The following is a 13,552-nucleotide window of genomic DNA, read 5'->3' as shown; positions in this document are numbered from 1 at the left end:
AATACATAGTAAACTGAGCCTTGGGCATGGGTTTCAACGCAGGTCGGAAAGTGGGTGGGAAATTTCACATCAAAGCTCTATTTCACATCATAACAAAAGCCTTTGAAAAACGCTCTAATTAATTTGCAAATAAGTAAAGGGGCCCTGTTGGAATAATCCTTAAATACATTCTAGATGTTACAAATTTCTTATGAAATTATTCTTTTAAAATATATTGTTGTGAGTGACTCTCAACATTCCTATGAAATGTATTCTTTGAAAAAGTAAAGTTTGTACGGCCTTAACGAGTCATGTAATGCTTCGACATTATTAACACTTTCTTCCACCAGGTTACGGCTCTGCGCTAGCTCTTCTCCGGCGCTGCACTAGCTCTTCTCCGGCGCTGCACTAGCTCTTCCCCGGCGCTGCACTAGCTCTTCCCCGGCGCTGCACTAGCTCTTCCCCGGCGCTGCACTAGCTCTTCCCCGGCGCGGCACTAGCTCTTCCCCAGCGCTGCACTAGCTCTTCTCCGGCGCTGCACTAGCTCTTCCCCGGCGCTGCACTAGCTCTTCTCCGGCGCTGCACTAGCTCTTCCCCGGCGCTGCACTAGCTCTTCCCCGGCGCTGCACTAGCTCTTCCCCGGCGCGGCACTAGCTCTTCCCCAGCGCTGCACTAGCTCTTCTCCGGCGCTGCACTAGCTCTTCCCCGGCGCTGCACTAGCTCTTCCCCGGCGCTGCACTAGCTCTTCCCCGGCGCTGCACTAGCTCTTCCCCGGCACTGCACTAGCTCTTCCCCGGCGCTACACTAGCTCTTCCCCGACGCCAGCTCAGACTAGTTTGGCCTCGTTGTTCCCCGCTAAACTGAAGTTATAGTGAGGCACGACCATATATTTTGCAACTCTCTTTAACACATATTCTAAAAACGCCAACGCCATACATATATTCTTCTCTTTAACACTGCCATACAATTAACGTCCACAAAAGGGAATTTCACATAGTCTCTTTAACACTGCCAGACTAAAGCAATACTGCCTTTGTTTTTTGTGTGTATCGTTTCGAACCATTGGTTAATTTTGTTGTTCTGTTTCAGTTTACGCAGGCGTGCCAATAGTTTGGACCACATCCCTTCTCCATCTACAAGCCCTTCTGCGTTTCGCAAGAAATTCCACTACAGCCCAGTCGAATCACCAAGACCTTCTTTCAACCGAACTATTTCTTTGTCGCAAAGGTCACCGTTTCGTAAAAGAAATGCATTCACGGAGCCCGAAGCAACACTTTTGGGTATGCTTATCTTCGTCATCATCATGATCATAATCTTCGTCGTCAATAATCATAATCAGCATAATCATTATTATCCTAAGGAACTTTTCATTTTAGAATATTTTTATAATTGCAAACAATAAAGAATTAGGAAGCCGGTTCCAATCATTTGTAATTTCCAATGTTTCATTTTCCTTTTTGATTGAATTTTCACTTTTTCTTTCTATTTTTCAGCTTGTTTTCTAGCTTGTTAAGAATTTTGCGACACTAAAACGGAATTGAAATGTATTTTGTCATTTTAATGGCACAAAATGCGCAATTAAATTAGGGAACTATTATGGAACTTTTACTACTACAATTCACTGAAAAGAGGCCTGAAATAAGGAACTTTAAGAACTAAGCCTCGAGCTAGGTTCCTAATAAAATCTAAAGCGCGTAGTTCAATCCATAGGCCACGTCTAGTGACAGACTGCTGTCTCTCAACATTTCAGTTTTTGTCGATTGTAAAATGTTACTATTTGCCGTAAAAGCTCTATTAAGACCTCCCTCTCTTTTAGGCCACACTTTATTGAGCCACCCCCTTGGTGACTTTGCTGCAAATGGGGACATTATAACTGATTAGTTTTAGTAAACTTTCGAAGCTGCTTGCAAATTTTTGAGAACATTTTTATGACATTTTCATAACAAAAAAGTGCATAAGGGAATTTTTATAAAATTTTTTACTTTGAATTATTAATAAGTCCCCTCTCTAACAAGCCCCCTTCTAGAACTGAGAAAAAGCTTTTACGGTAGATGTGTTCTCTGCCCCACTTCCCTTTTCAACATTGACTACATATTGGGGTGCTGCTTGTTCTCTGGTTTGCCGACCGACATTTTGGTCGTTTATTGATACGGATATTTTAAAATAAGTTTAATCGAGATAACGATGACACTGCTGTTAGCAACCTTACTTAGAATGTTTGTTCTCTTTGAGCAGCTGGTTTGTGAAAAATCGGCCTTACTGATTTATTGCGTTTCAGGCCTCAAAGATCAAAGACCACGAAGCTTTAAGAGGCATAAAAATGCAATGGAAGGTAGGCTTTTAATCACTTTTCTTGTGCTACATTGGTTATGCTTTTTCAATCCGTTCCTTTAACCAACGTATATACAAATATACCCGTCGTTCTTCATACATTTTTTTTCTCCAAACCCCGCTTCAACCAAAAGTGATATGTAGATGATTCTCTTTTGAAATAGAATGACTATGTTTAGCTGTACTTTTGCTTTGCAACCACACAAAAGTAAATGAAACATCTGCTAAAGTGTTTTGGTAAATCTTTTACCGATAGAAGCTTACTTAGAACGCTTACAGCAGTCCGATGATAGAGTTGCTTTTACGTTTTCCTCTAATCACAGCTTGTAATAAATGCGGTAGATTATCACAAAGAAATGGACTAGAAGGATTGATCTGTCACGTAGTGTTTTATATTACTTTCAATTTCCCGATCAAAGCCACAAACGTAATTAGCAGGATTTGATCTCCATATAAGCCATTTCCATGATACGTTTATGTGAGAGTTTCAGTATGCCAGCAGCCAAACGCGAAAACAATTTATACGAGGGCAAGCAAGAGGTTTATCCCAAAAATGTCGCTAGAATTGGTTCGAATTGCCACATTAAGTTTGATTGATTTATTTTATGCCAGCACTATATGTATAGCAAATCAAATCATTTTAAATAGGCCTTCTTTAATTATTTTAGCGCTTTGTGCCTGTCCCGTGTGATTTTTTCAGTTGAAATGATATGGCTTGGAAAAGAGGAGGGTGCATGGTCTATTCACCCAAATGATGTATGTGAAGCCATGCCCTACATACCTCTGAAAGAGGGCAAAACTTTATCGAGCACTTGGGAATTTTCTCCAACCATTTTTTCTGCGTTTTTGGACATGTCTAGAGGCCCAGGTTTTGGAAAAGTATTAAGGATCCTGGCCCACCATCTTCATACCGCGCTGCATGAAATCATTGTTTAGATTGTAGCTTAAATCATTGCTTAAATCTAATTAATGTTTAATTGTACACCTTAGTTTGAGAATAATGCATTGCGCTGTCATCAATGATGATTTGTTGTTATGCTTCTCAATATAGCACTTAACTAAAAATTGAAACTTGGTTTGACAGCCTTGTTTGATGCAATCGAGAGACAGGACACAGAAGAGGTTAGAAAGATTATGCAACAGCCGGGCATAAAAGTCAATGGGTAAATGTAGCATCTTCTTTTTTTCTAACTTACGCCTTTCTTTGTAAATAACGGAATTTAAATAAGTGATCAAAGAGTATTCAATGTTTTATTATCAATCAATGTTTGGAAATCGTCGGATCAGTTTCGATAAAAGCATTGGAATTTAATAGTTATGATTCTTTCTAGCCTGAACTCAGATGATTTCACGCCGCTTGATATTGCACTCCTGAAGGGAGACATGGACACTGCCAAGCTTCTCCTTCATTTTGGTGCTATTGAAAACCCATCGTGTAAGTAATCCAGTGTTTTTAAGGTGTACTCTTTGATTTGCGACAATTTAAACATTTTCTGAGTCCACAAAGGTAGGAAGCCTAATTAGGTGCTAATTGCATGGTATGGATAACTTTATGCGTCACAGGGGTAGATGAACCTTTTTTCGGCTTGCTAAATATTTTCAATTTTGTGAAACAAGGATTCAAAGCAACTTCAATACTTCAGTATTATATTTAATTTCATGGCATTTGAAGAGGTATCCGATATAGATGTGAATCTCTGCTATTTTACCCACGCAGTTATCAACGCAGATGCACGAGCAGAAAAGCTCGAGTCTTTAATCACGGAAGCAGATAAAAATGTCAACGATTTTACGGCATCTATCGTCAATTGTACTGCAGATATCAAGGTAGGACATAGTTGTGCCCATAAATAGAACTAAAGTAGGTTTATTTATCTATATTGTTTTCTTGATATGATGATTGTAGCAAAATTTACTTGCCAAATCTAAAATCATCTGGACGGGAAATCCAATCACCAGATTACCATAGCTGATAAATTCTCAACCAAAACAGATCATCTAGAGATTCTAATAGAATAGACGGGTTTTAAGTTTTGCAGTATGATAGTGCAGTTTGCTTCCTAATCTAGAAACCTATACTCGTAGAAACCTAATGAAAGAGTATTTGTTGAGAATAGGTCGAGGAGCTGGTATTTTCTATTTTTCTATATACTGATCCTGTCGAGGAAGGTCCAAGGAAGCGAGAGGTTGCCTCTCATACGTGAGACAATGAAAGACAACGGGGATAGAGAGCCTACTAGCTGTTTTCTGTATGAAAAACTCTTTTTAAATGAATTTTTTGTTTCGTATCCTGCTTAAAATGTGGAAACTCTTTAAAAGGTTAGGGTTGAAAAAATCGACCTAAAGGTTTCAAGGCGTTTATTACTATCTTTACCAGTTTTAAAGCCACGGGTTTCTGTGAAAGTAAAGATCCTATAACTAAATCTTTGTTTTTCGGATTGCATCGTTTTCATCTTTAGAAGCATCATACGTTCAATAGTCGCTAGTGAATTGCTTTGCACTTAATAAAGAGCAAATGCTAAGTTCATAAATTGAGAGTAATTGAAATGTGTTGTATATATATTGTTTTAGGAGAGTGAAAGGCAACTACGAGAATGGGAATGGAGGCTCTATACGCTTCGACTTATGCACAATACGCTTGTAAACACAGGTAGGCAGTAGCGTTTGTTGTTACTGCAAATGAATCTTGTGCATACTTATGCCATTCGAACGAAACAAATTAAAGTTTCAGAGGGTCTAGAAAATTTCACCGAGCATCTTGATCACCGAGCGTCTCTCAAACTGTCCAATTCCTTTACTAGCCAGTTACTTGTCGTAATGCTCGTTATTCTTTGATTTGAAGGCGTGTTTGTAGGCCTTGACCCTTGAGTATTTAAAATAATATTCGAACAGCCACTTATTTAGCCAGATATTCCAAATCTTTGTTTGGCTCAGCGACCAAAATTCTTCATACCCCATTCGCTAATTAGAATTCAAGAATATAACAACAAACGTAGCTAGATTTAACAGCGAGATTTAGCAGCTAGATTTAGCAGCTAGATTTTTGCCCTTTTCGGACGTTTTTGCCGCTAACCACAAACAAATTAACGTGTAAACTAAGCTAAAAGATAACTTATTTTTTTTTGAAAAATTTGTTCTTTGATAAATTTATGAAAAAACTGCTGTTGTGCTAAGTTAAATTCTTTCTCGCGATAGGTTGTTACAAAGACTTGAAATTGTCCCTTCCAAACCCTTGTAATAACAAGGGAGGAGGGAACACAGAAATATCACAGTTTTTAAATCTTAAATCCACATAATTAACAAATATGAACTCACCTTTACAATTAATGTTCAGATCTTATGATGTGACATTACAGAATAAAACGCTAAATTCCACTCAGAGAAAATGCAGCCCCTCCTTCTCATAGATTTGCTAAAATTGTACAATTTCTTTTGCACTCAGGTTAATTGTATATTCATTTTAAAGACTTGAAGATTAATGAGAACCATGGATGTTCACTGCTACGGCCTTCTGAAAGCTGACGCAATTCGTGAACGATAAAAGGGCGGGAAAATGAAATATGCATCATTAACGAAAACTTGCTTTATTGCGTTTTAAAACATTTCTGCTCGTCTGAAAAAGATCCATAAGGTTCCCCGATCAAAGAAAATGTGTAGTAATGGAATGTTGAACACAACAAAGCAATTTTTCGCTCTTTACTATTTTCCTCAAGGCCAATGATAAATCATTTTATTTTAACTTTTATTGTGATTCATTCCAGTCACTAGACAGTATCAACTTCGGGATATTATCAAGTCACTTGTTTCTTTTCTGTGTTTATCTACACCCATAAAGATAAAAAATTTTGATGAAAGATATTCAACTTGACACTTTTCAGTGCCAGCTTTAGAGGCACGATAAGTTTCCCGAGCTCATAAATCCGTTATTGATTTTAAATTGTTACTTTTTCCCGCCATTTCTTTATTGCGCTGCTAAGTATTGCCTTGACCTTCATTTGGTATCTATTTTTGCATATATCTGGAAACTCGACTGAAGCAAAAGTGCAGTATCTAAGACCTGTATATGGGCTCATTTTTGCAAATGTTCGCTTTTATTTGATACAGACGCGCCAAACGAAATACCAGTAGTATCAGCTGCTCCATTGTCGGATCAATCAGTTATCATCATAATCACTCCAGCCAAGCACAGCAAAAAGGAATTGATTACCAAATATAAAAGTAAGTGCAATTTCTATTTTTCATATAATCACTTTGGTGCATTCACTCCGCTGTTTAATTCCTTTTTCTAATTTGAAGTTTTACTTTTGTGCTTTTGTCTGCTATTTTCGAGTTATTTTGTCTGTCTTGGGCGCCAATTTGCATCTAATCTAGCTACATGGGTAAGTCTAGCTAAACTGTGCAAATAAATCGTTTAAATGCTGTGTCTAAATGGGAAATGTCTATTTCTATTACTGCCATTCACCCACATTTTTTGTATCTTAATTTGTCGTTGATGTTCCTTCATTTCTGATTCATTTCATCAATTCTTATCGGCAACAGGCATTTTAACTGTTTGGTGATTTTTTACTTTCGGCTATAGTATTGAAATTTTGATGCCCCTCAAAACAAAACGGGGAACTAATTTCATAGAAACAATGCCACTAGATAATATTATTGACTCATTGTTTGTGATTTCTTGTGATTGGGCTGGTGTTGGGTCCCGTCTTTTGCATGCCATGAAAGAAGGGTAAACTGTATCATCGTTGGTGGCTGGTAAATAAGATTAGGCGGAATATTGATGTCTCTTAATTGATCTGACTATTTCTGAAAAACGGAAAACGTCACTGTTCTTTGATTGGCTCTTTCCACCCCCGTGAACTGCTCTTCGTGGCTCTTTCGTACCTGTCTAGTAGCATTCGAGCGTTTTCGTTACTTCTCTTGAGCCGCTAATAACCAATGTATAAAAGCCTATGCATATTCATAATTCTTAGTTGAATGGAGCAGCGACTTGGACTTCCAAAAAATTAAAGGAGTGAAATTAGTAATGGATGTAAGGAGTTTACAGTGTACAATTGATGGACTGGAAAAGGTAATTGCTTATGTTTATGAACAACTTTTTCATTTGAATGTATTAAATCTCCTGTTTAATAGCTGCGGATGTATATGTCGTAATCTTCAATGCCTGCGAGCAAAAGCAGGGTGTCGCGAAATAAATATTTTTCGTATTCGCATGTAAAGCAACCATTTATTATCAAGCCGTTCTTTTACACTATAATTCTCAACAATGCTGCATGATAAATTGTCCGAGCAGTATCGTGCTAGCTTTTTATACCAAAAACGGTCGAGAGAGATTAATTTTTGACGAAATAAGTATCTCAATTTTATGCATGAGTGATTGGTTCCCGATTGTTTCACGTTCGCTAACTTATCAAGAAAATTAATGAATTCTCCCTTATTCTATTAAGGTAATTAGCAAACATTTAAGAAAAGGTTTTTTCGTTTGATACTCTTCAGAGTATAAAACTTCAGAACATATATCGAAAGTTGTTTTAAGGTATTTAATCATTTTTAGGGCAGAAAGTGCTACCTCCGTGTCAGAGTTGGGAATATCAAGGGTTTTGGACCACCAGTTACTCCAGATCCTCCTTTCGTCATTCCATCTTGTAAGTACCTTAGTAGGAGCATTTCCTGAATTTTTTATGATGGTGCGCCACATGTGTCGCTGCAGAGCTCATCTGTTGAAGTAGCAAATCGAGTCTTTCTCTCAATCGTTTAATTGTTGTATTATTTCTGCTTTCTTCCAGCCAACTGCTTTTCCCCAACTCACCCAGTTACTATGTTTTTATTCATAGCCTGGCATGAAATCAATGATCAAATACCAAGATACACTGGTTGCAAGGAAAGGTTAGAGGAACTTCTCGAAAAAATCATGGCCCACAAAGCAGCGCTATACGTGGAGCAAAACGGAGGTAAATTGTTATTTTACGCCATAAATCGCACCACTTCTACCGTATTGGACACTTTATTTGGTACCAACCTTGATTACATATTCGTAAGAAAGTCCTGGTAAGACATGTGCATACCGCCCTCGCAGCTACGAATGATTTCTTTCTCCTTTTCCTATCATCACATTCATTTCCTCGATTGCTTAAATGTGACAATTGAGCAGTGACGGATTTTGAAAGATTTTTTTCTCCAGATTTAGGGTCAAAAAATGGTGCTTCTCCCGTTTCGTCGTCGAAAGAATCTCCGAAATTGGGCAGAAAAGGATCTGTGTTCAGAACTGTTTCAAAATATACAAACTTGGTATTCCATTCTGCCCCCAAATTATTAAAACGATTGAAATGGTACGTTGTTGGTCACCAGTATCATCAAAAGTATTATTCTTCTCCATAGTATCTGTCTTCTTTGCAGTTCGTATGTTCCCTTTCATTTTTCAACATTTAAAAGTTGACTGCTGACTTTCCATGCACACTTTGAGTTTAAAAATGTTGTTGATTACTCGCTCCTTATTCTAAAATAGAAAATAGGATAGTGCTAGAGTGAATAAAAAACAACCTATTGGCTAATTCTCTGATACTTCAGTGCTGTAGGTAAGGTAAATATGAATGACGTCATTAAAGTAGATGTTGTACCCCAAATTTAAGTAATTTCGCAGAGAATATAAATGAGTTTATTTTTCAATATCACAGCCGATGTTGATCGTATTCTGCTTTTATACCATCGATAGAATTACCTTATAATGCTCTTTCAGATCACGTGGCTAAGATCTATATGATTTAAAATAGATTTTATGACTTCATCTATTCATAGCCCTATTGCCGAACTTCTTGCTATGGCTCGAATGTACAGTGGAGGCTCAAGATGGTTTTCAATGACACTTCTGTCTTTCTCAGTAAATTATAAGTACAAGACATCCAAGCTTTAGCTTTCTCGCTTTAGTTGCCGTGAAATTTTTCCTTTTAGGGAATTTACTTCGACTGTTGATCGACTGCAAAAATTATTGGACAGGAAATAGCCTGGCCGTGTTTTCTGTTATAGTCCTTGAAGTCATATAAAGCAAATGACCGATTCCGCATGGACCGTTTTTATTTCATTCATCTAGACATTACAACATTACAACCTTATTATTTTATCTTTTAAGCCGTGGCATTTACTTAGCTACATTGCTGTACAACGAGGAGGACGACCGAGTTCTAGTTACGATGGATGACAACATTCCTGTTGTTGAGGTTGATGACAATTTCTCAAAGTCTTTTACGCAAGAATTCTATTGGCTAGCCAAGGTAAGGCGCAAGTTGCTATTCGTTGTCGCTGAGCTTAAGTCATATCAACCTTCTTTATTAATCGCAAGCGGCGAGGAAAGAAGGTAAATTGAGAGAGTATGGAGTCTATTATTAATCATGGAAGAGTAAAGAGGAGAGTAAAGGAAAGTGTAGAGATAAGAAAAGAGGGAGAGTTAAGATAAAGGTAAAAGGAAGAGTTAAGTGAAGCTTAAAAGAAAGTAGAGAGAGAGAGAAGAGTAAAAAAAGTAGAAATAAGAGTAGAGAGAAAAACAGAGAGAAAAATAGAGAGAAGAATAGAAAGAAGAATAGAGAGAAAAATAGAACAAGAGTTTGGGGAAGATTAAGAGAAGAGTAATGGAAAGTATATAGAGAGAGGAAAAAGAGGAAAATAGAGAGAAGAGTGAAGGGAAGTGTCAAGAGAAATGTATAAGGCTGGGTGAAGAAAATAGCAAAGAGAGGAGTAAAGGGAAGAGTAAAGGGAAGTGTCAAGAGAAATGTATAAGGTTGAGTGAAGAAAATAGCAAAGAGAAGAGTAAAGGGAAGAGTAAAGGGAAGTGTCAAGAGAAATGTATAAGGCTGGGTGAAGAAAATAGCAAAGAGAAGAGTAAAGGGAAGAGTAAAGGGAAGTGTCAAGAGAAATGTATAAGGCTGAGTGAAGAAAATAGCAAAGAGAAGAGTAAAGGGAAGAGTAAAGGGAAGTGTCAAGAGAAATGTATAAGGCTGGGTGAAGAAAATAGCAAAGAGAAGAGTAAAGGGAAGAGTGAAGGGAAGAGTAAAAGGAAGAGTGAAGGAAGGAGTAACGGGAAGAATGAGGGAAGTGTGAAAGAAAGTGTCAAGAAAAATGTATAAAGCTGAGAGAAGAGAATAGCAAAGAGAAGAGTAAAGGGAAGTGTGAAAGAAAGTGTCAAGAGAAATGTATAAGGCTGAGTGAAGAAAATAGCAAAGGGAAGAGTAAAGGGAAGAGTGAAGGGAAGAGTAAAAGGAAGAGTAAAGGAAGGAGTAAAGGGAAGAATGAGGGAAGTGTGAAAGAAAGTGTCAAGAAAAATGTATAAAGCTGAGTGAAGAGAATAGCAAAGAGAAGAGTAAAGGGAAGTGTGAAAGAAAGTGTCAAGAGAAATGTATAAGGCTGAGTGAAGAAAATAGCAAAAGGAAGAGTGAAGGGAAGAGTGAAAGAAAGTGTCAAGAGAAATGTATAAGGCTGAGTGAAGAAAATAGCAAAAGAAAGAGTGAAGGGAAGAGTGAAAGAAAGTGTCAAGAGAAATGTATAAGGCTGAGTGAAGAAAATAGCAAAAGGAAGAGTGAAGGGAAGAGTGAAGGGAAGAGTAAAAGGAAGAGTAAAGGAAGGAGTAAAGGGAAGAATGAGGGAAGTGTGAAAGAAAGTGTCAAGAAAAATGTATAAAGCTGAGAGAAGAGAATAGCAAAGAGAAGAGTAAAGGGAAGAGTGAAGGGAAGAGTAAAAGGAAGAGTAAAGGAAGGAGTAACGGGAAGAATGAGGGAAGTGTGAAAGAAAGTGTCAAGAAAAATGTATAAAGCTGAGAGAAGAGAATAGCAAAGAGAAGAGTAAAGGGAAGTGTGAAAGAAAGTGTCAAGAGAAATGTATAAGGCTGAGTGAAGAAAATAGCAAAGGGAAGAGTAAAGGGAAGAGTGAAGGGAAGAGTAAAAGGAAGAGTAAAGGAAGGAGTAAAGGGAAGAATGAGGGAAGTGTGAAAGAAAGTGTCAAGAAAAATGTATAAAGCTGAGTGAAGAGAATAGCAAAGAGAAGAGTAAAGGGAAGTGTGAAAGAAAGTGTCAAGAGAAATGTATAAGGCTGAGTGAAGAAAATAGCAAAGGGAAGAGTAAAGGGAAGAGTGAAGGGAAGAGTAAAAGGAAGAGTAAAGGAAGGAGTAAAGGGAAGAATGAGGGAAGTGTGAAAGAAAGTGTCAAGAAAAATGTATAAAGCTGAGTGAAGAGAATAGCAAAGAGAAGAGTAAAGGGAAGTGTGAAAGAAAGTGTCAAGAGAAATGTATAAGGCTGAGTGAAGAAAATAGCAAAAGGAAGAGTGAAGGGAAGAGTGAAAGAAAGTGTCAAGAGAAATGTATAAGGCTGAGTGAAGAAAATAGCAAAAGAAAGAGTGAAGGGAAGAGTGAAAGAAAGTGTCAAGAGAAATGTATAAGGCTGAGTGAAGAAAATAGCAAAAGGAAGAGTGAAGGGAAGAGTGAAGGGAAGAGTAAAAGGAAGAGTAAAGGAAGGAGTAAAGGGAAGAATGAGGGAAGTGTGAAAGAAAGTGTCAAGAAAAATGTATAAAGCTGAGAGAAGAGAATAGCAAAGAGAAGAGTAAAGGGAAGAGTGAAGGGAAGAGTAAAAGGAAGAGTAAAGGAAGGAGTAACGGGAAGAATGAGGGAAGTGTGAAAGAAAGTGTCAAGAAAAATGTATAAAGCTGAGAGAAGAGAATAGCAAAGAGAAGAGTAAAGGGAAGTGTGAAAGAAAGTGTCAAGAGAAATGTATAAGGCTGAGTGAAGAAAATAGCAAAGGGAAGAGTAAAGGGAAGAGTGAAGGGAAGAGTAAAAGGAAGAGTAAAGGAAGGAGTAAAGGGAAGAATGAGGGAAGTGTGAAAGAAAGTGTCAAGAAAAATGTATAAAGCTGAGTGAAGAGAATAGCAAAGAGAAGAGTAAAGGGAAGTGTGAAAGAAAGTGTCAAGAGAAATGTATAAGGCTGAGTGAAGAAAATAGCAAAAGGAAGAGTGAAGGGAAGAGTGAAAGAAAGTGTCAAGAGAAATGTATACGGCTGAGTGAAGAAAATAGCAAAAGAAAGAGTGAAGGGAAGAGTGAAAGAAAGTGTCAAGAGAAATGTATAAGGCTGAGTGAAGAAAATAGCAAAAGGAAGAGTGAAGGGAAGAGTGAAGGGAAGAGTAAAAGGAAGAGTAAAGGAAGGAGTAAAGGGAAGAATGAGGGAAGTGTGAAAGAAAGTGTCAAGAAAAATGTATAAAGCTGAGTGAAGAGAATAGCAAAGAGAAGAGTAAAGGGAAGTGTGAAAGAAAGTGTCAAGAGAAATGTATAAGGCTGAGTGAAGAAAATAGCAAAAGGAAGAGTGAAGGGAAGAGTGAAAGAAAGTGTCAAGAGAAATGTATAAGGCTGAGTGAAGAAAATAGCAAAAGGAAGAGTGAAGGGAAGAGTGAAAGAAAGTGTCAAGAGAAATGTATAAAGCTGAGTGGAGAGAAAGCAAAGGGAAGCGTAAAGGGAAGAGTAGAGGAAAGATCCCTTTAGAAGATAGATTCCTCTTTAGAGTTCACGATCTTGATTCTTTAGTGTTCACTGTTGCGTTCTAGCAACCATTGTGGATTAGAGATTGACCATGATTTTATGTCAGCTGCCTACAACTCACTACTGTATCAAAAGCATTGCACTACCTCGAGCGAGAAGAAATGGTCTATAAATTATCAAGAGCTATTGTTATGCATTTCTTTTTGTTTTCAAGTGGCGAATAGGAATCGATGGGAAGTAAAACGACCACAAATAAAAGCTTCAGTCTAATAAGAGCATTTATTCAAAATTTAGAGATGTTATTTTGAAGGGTAAAAGCGAACTTTTGAAATCGCTTTTTTGTTCTGAGAGAACAATTTGAATTATTATATTGTTTTCTATACGCCAAACATTTTCAACGATAATCTAATCTAGACTTGATGCTAGCCATGGAAAAAGTTTAATTATTTTAGCTTAGAAATGGAATTTTGTAAAAGTTGTTACCTTTTGCTGGTAAAATTTCATTTGGTATTTGTGTAGAACCCTCGTTATATTTTGTCTGGAAGAATTTTGAGGTTTTGCACAGCGTTGAGTTCATCCTTTAGCGTTCTCGACGTGAAGCGCAACATACAAATTTTCTCTCCTCCAATTAGTTTTTTGATCGTTCACTTCTGGGCTTTGTTTGTTACTAAAACACTCTCGTGGAAGGTTATGGCGTTAAAAAGATTTCAAAGAGTTTCCAGTCAAAATGTGCTGTAA

The 13,552-nt window shown here is 37.5% G+C and overlaps 1 protein-coding gene across 4 annotated transcripts in view; it reads left to right on the top strand.

Moving 5' to 3' along the window:
• LOC135691560 (ankyrin repeat and fibronectin type-III domain-containing protein 1) overlaps nt 1–13,552 on the top strand; it is a 50,399-nt gene that overhangs the window by 25,997 nt on the left and 10,850 nt on the right. For all 4 annotated transcript variants that reach the window (XM_065209436.2, XM_065209438.2, XM_065209437.2 and 1 more), the window contains 12 exons: nt 1,069–1,259; nt 2,258–2,311; nt 3,395–3,473; nt 3,642–3,745; nt 4,028–4,137; nt 4,882–4,960; nt 6,415–6,528; nt 7,281–7,378; nt 7,862–7,952; nt 8,142–8,258; nt 8,489–8,636; nt 9,434–9,575. In XM_065209436.2, the coding sequence (XP_065065508.2) occupies nt 1,069–1,259; nt 2,258–2,311; nt 3,395–3,473; nt 3,642–3,745; nt 4,028–4,137; nt 4,882–4,960; nt 6,415–6,528; nt 7,281–7,378; nt 7,862–7,952; nt 8,142–8,258; nt 8,489–8,636; nt 9,434–9,575 (1,327 nt within the window). The remainder of the gene's footprint in view (nt 1–1,068; nt 1,260–2,257; nt 2,312–3,394; nt 3,474–3,641; nt 3,746–4,027; nt 4,138–4,881; nt 4,961–6,414; nt 6,529–7,280; nt 7,379–7,861; nt 7,953–8,141; nt 8,259–8,488; nt 8,637–9,433; nt 9,576–13,552) is intronic.

The sequence above is a fragment of the Rhopilema esculentum genome, chromosome 13 (assembly GCF_057945365.1).
Source record: "Rhopilema esculentum isolate cy_ngs chromosome 13, ASM5794536v1, whole genome shotgun sequence".
Taxonomy (NCBI): Eukaryota; Metazoa; Cnidaria; class Scyphozoa; order Rhizostomeae; family Rhizostomatidae; genus Rhopilema; species Rhopilema esculentum.
This window is presented reverse-complemented; position numbering and strand designations above follow the sequence as displayed.